The 2,879-nt window shown below is 41.5% G+C and overlaps 1 protein-coding gene across 1 annotated transcript; it reads right to left on the bottom strand.

The window, feature by feature from the left end:
- Positions 1 to 6: 6 nt before the first annotated feature.
- On the bottom strand, positions 7 to 2,061 carry hoxd9a (homeobox D9a). Its single transcript, XM_008398901.2, has 2 exons — positions 843 to 2,061; positions 7 to 431 (listed from the first exon to the last, which is right to left on the bottom strand). Exons 1-2 carry the CDS (start codon positions 1,420 to 1,422, stop codon positions 187 to 189), a joined length of 825 nt encoding a protein of 274 aa, XP_008397123.1. The 5' UTR covers positions 1,423 to 2,061; the 3' UTR covers positions 7 to 186.
- Between the last annotated feature and the right edge of the window lie 818 nt (positions 2,062 to 2,879).

The following is a 2,879-nucleotide window of genomic DNA, read 5'->3' as shown; positions in this document are numbered from 1 at the left end:
TTGAAGTTATCCGGCGCTGGATCTCACCAGGACAAATTCCTCATATGTGATGCATGTGTGTCCGATGATGCTGTCACTTACAATCAAAGGCCCATTTGAAAAATGGCTGCACAAAATAACTGTGAGATAGTTCAGATGGGTTTTCTTTTTGCCACAGAAAAAAAAAACAAAAAACAACAGCAGAGTTTAAATGACCTCCTTGCCGCTTCTCTCTCTGTTCATCTTCTTCATCTTCATCCTCCGGTTTTGGAACCAGATCTTCACTTGTCTCTCCGTTAAACTGAGTATGCGAGCCACCTCGTAGCGCCGGTCCCTTGTCAGATACATGTTGTAGAGAAACTCCTTCTCCAGCTCTAAAGTCTGATATTTGGTGTAGGGGCAGCGTTTCTTTCTCGTCGAGCGGGCGTGGATCCAGTTGGCAGCAGGGTTATCTAGAAAAGGAGATACAACATGAGGTGATCTCGAATGTGGCTTGAGTTCTTAAATAGCGGATTTGTGATGTGGCCWGAGTGTGGAAATAAAATAAAATAAAAAGCGGAATACAGGTAGATATTATATACAAAAAATTAGGTGTGATTGGATTAGATTAATTTCATCTTCCTGAGAAGATTGTTGCTGAATTAACGCATCATATTTGGGTGACTTTATTGCATGAAAAAGACCAGAGTTCCCTGCAATAACCTTTTCAGGGCGGCTTCCCCCCACCCCCATACGCAGCCTCAGTATAGTCCCAGACACTTTTATAGGTTAGTAAAACCTCCAGTTTTACACACCCAGCTCATCCAGTTCTCCTAGTTGTAAATCAGCACCAGCTATTTCTATTTTTTTTTTCTTAAACTTACTTGGGTCAAGTTGTTGTGGCTTTTCGTCTTTGGGATCGCCATGACTCGAAGCCTCGCTCCCACTCTGCTCCCTGCTCGCCTTTTCCGGACACTCCGCAGCTCCACAGGAGAACTCCGCGGTCACGGGTCGAGCCTCGGCTCCGGTCCCAGCGTCAGTTTCCTCCAGCGGGTCCCCGCCTGTAGGCTTCCCGGGCAGGAGGAGCTCCGGCTTAGTCCCGTACGGTCTGCTGCCGGAGGAGTGGAACCCGGCGAAGGAAACGTGGTTGGAGATGGGGTCCATCCAGGAGCGCACGCCGACGTATCTGCTGTCCGATGCGGGCAGATGGGACTGGTGGTGGTGATGGTGGACGTAGGGGTGATAAAGTCCCTGAGGGTGCATCGAGGACCAGGACGGGGTGAAAACGGCGGATTTAGGTGAAAAGCTGCAGGAGGAGAAGTCGGCGCTGTCCCCGGCACCTGGCGGCGGCCTCGGGGTCATGGTGTGCGGCGGCTGGATGAAGCGAGCTCCGTACATCTCCTCCGGCTCCTGCCCCATCATAGCGTCCACAAAGCAGTTACTGAGAGCGCCGCTGGAAGACATTTTTCCATCCCTTCCTTACTCATATAAAAAGGGCTGCGCTGTTAACGGGAAGCTTCCCTCTATGAACAATCATAGTATTTTTGCTGGCCTGCTTCTTACAGGGATTGGTTGCATGGATCACGTGGTCATATTTACCAATACAGCCAGTGAATAAATCCTCCCCCTTTTTTCATCAGGTTTAATTTAGATTTTCATTGTAGGAAATCATAAAAATAAAGTAAAAAAAATGCGATGGAAATCAACATATGTATTCTAAGAAATCAGACATTAAAGAATCTAAATGTAAGATGAATATGAATTGTCCCTTATATGTCTAAGAATACTCTTCTAATATCGCCCCGACATACCCTGAATGCCTGTAAAGCTCTTTATAGACTTACAAAGTCCTCGTAAAAGAGATGTAATAACACGCTGTAAAGTAGCAGACGCCGTTTCCGTTCACAATGCGGTGTATGCATTGTTAATATTTGGCAAGGAAAAGTACATTATGTTGAACTCTATTATATTACGGCTTGGTTTCGTTTTTCCATGCTAAAGGAGGAAATAGCAGTGGCTGAAATTACTGTATTCATTCAAGACAGAGCAATAATGCATCAATAAATGTTTTATGAGGTGCGTATGACAATACGTCATTTTTTCCAAAAGGTCTGTGTCTGTGTTTAGATGTTAAAAGAGCTTTTTCTTGTTTGTTTGTTTGTTTTTTATTCTTCTTCTTTTCTTGTAAATGTACTTTTAATTCTTAGGCAAATATGAAGCAAACTATATTTACCTGAGTTCCACAAAATTATGACATTTTATTAAAAACTATTGGATTGCTACATGTGAGTAACGTTTATGAATCTTGCAAAAGCAATTTGGGGATTTTTGTAATTTAAAAAAATATGTACATTTTTAATATTTTGTGGCCACGTGTGAATTTTATTTTTTTTAAAATAAATAACAAGACGGGTGAATATCTCGGAGTACACGCAGAACTTTCTTATTCCAAATGAATTCGTGCTTTGATATAACCCATAAACGCTGTGTTTATGGTGTATTAGTTAGGTTMTAAACAGGATTAACCATCAAAGCATTCGCGTGTTTTTTTAATTACAGAATCCCCGCCTCTTTGCATTCCCTTAGCTTCTTTATTCCAATGCAGAAACACACCGATGTGTTTTCTCTGCGACAAACTGCATCTGAATAACTTTATTTTACGTCCTTAGCTTTTTACTTTTACGGGCCATTTTAATTATTATAATTATAATTATTGCTAATGCAAATAAATAAGACATTTTTGCGTTCCTGCCTCACATAGAACTTCATAAAGAGCTTCTCTTTGCGAGATGGGTTACAGTTTAAATAAAATTCTGCTAATTCTACCTTAACACAAAAAAAAATTATAAAGGTGTGCTAACATGCGTATTTCTCGCAAATGAAAGTTCGTAGATTTTTACTTTTTTTTACAGTATATATAT

The sequence above is a fragment of the Poecilia reticulata genome, linkage group LG2, assembly GCF_000633615.1.
Source record: "Poecilia reticulata strain Guanapo linkage group LG2, Guppy_female_1.0+MT, whole genome shotgun sequence".
Lineage (NCBI taxonomy): Eukaryota > Metazoa > Chordata > Actinopteri > Cyprinodontiformes > Poeciliidae > Poecilia > Poecilia reticulata.
Note: the sequence above shows the minus strand (reverse complement) of the source record. Positions and strands in the feature narration are given on the sequence as shown.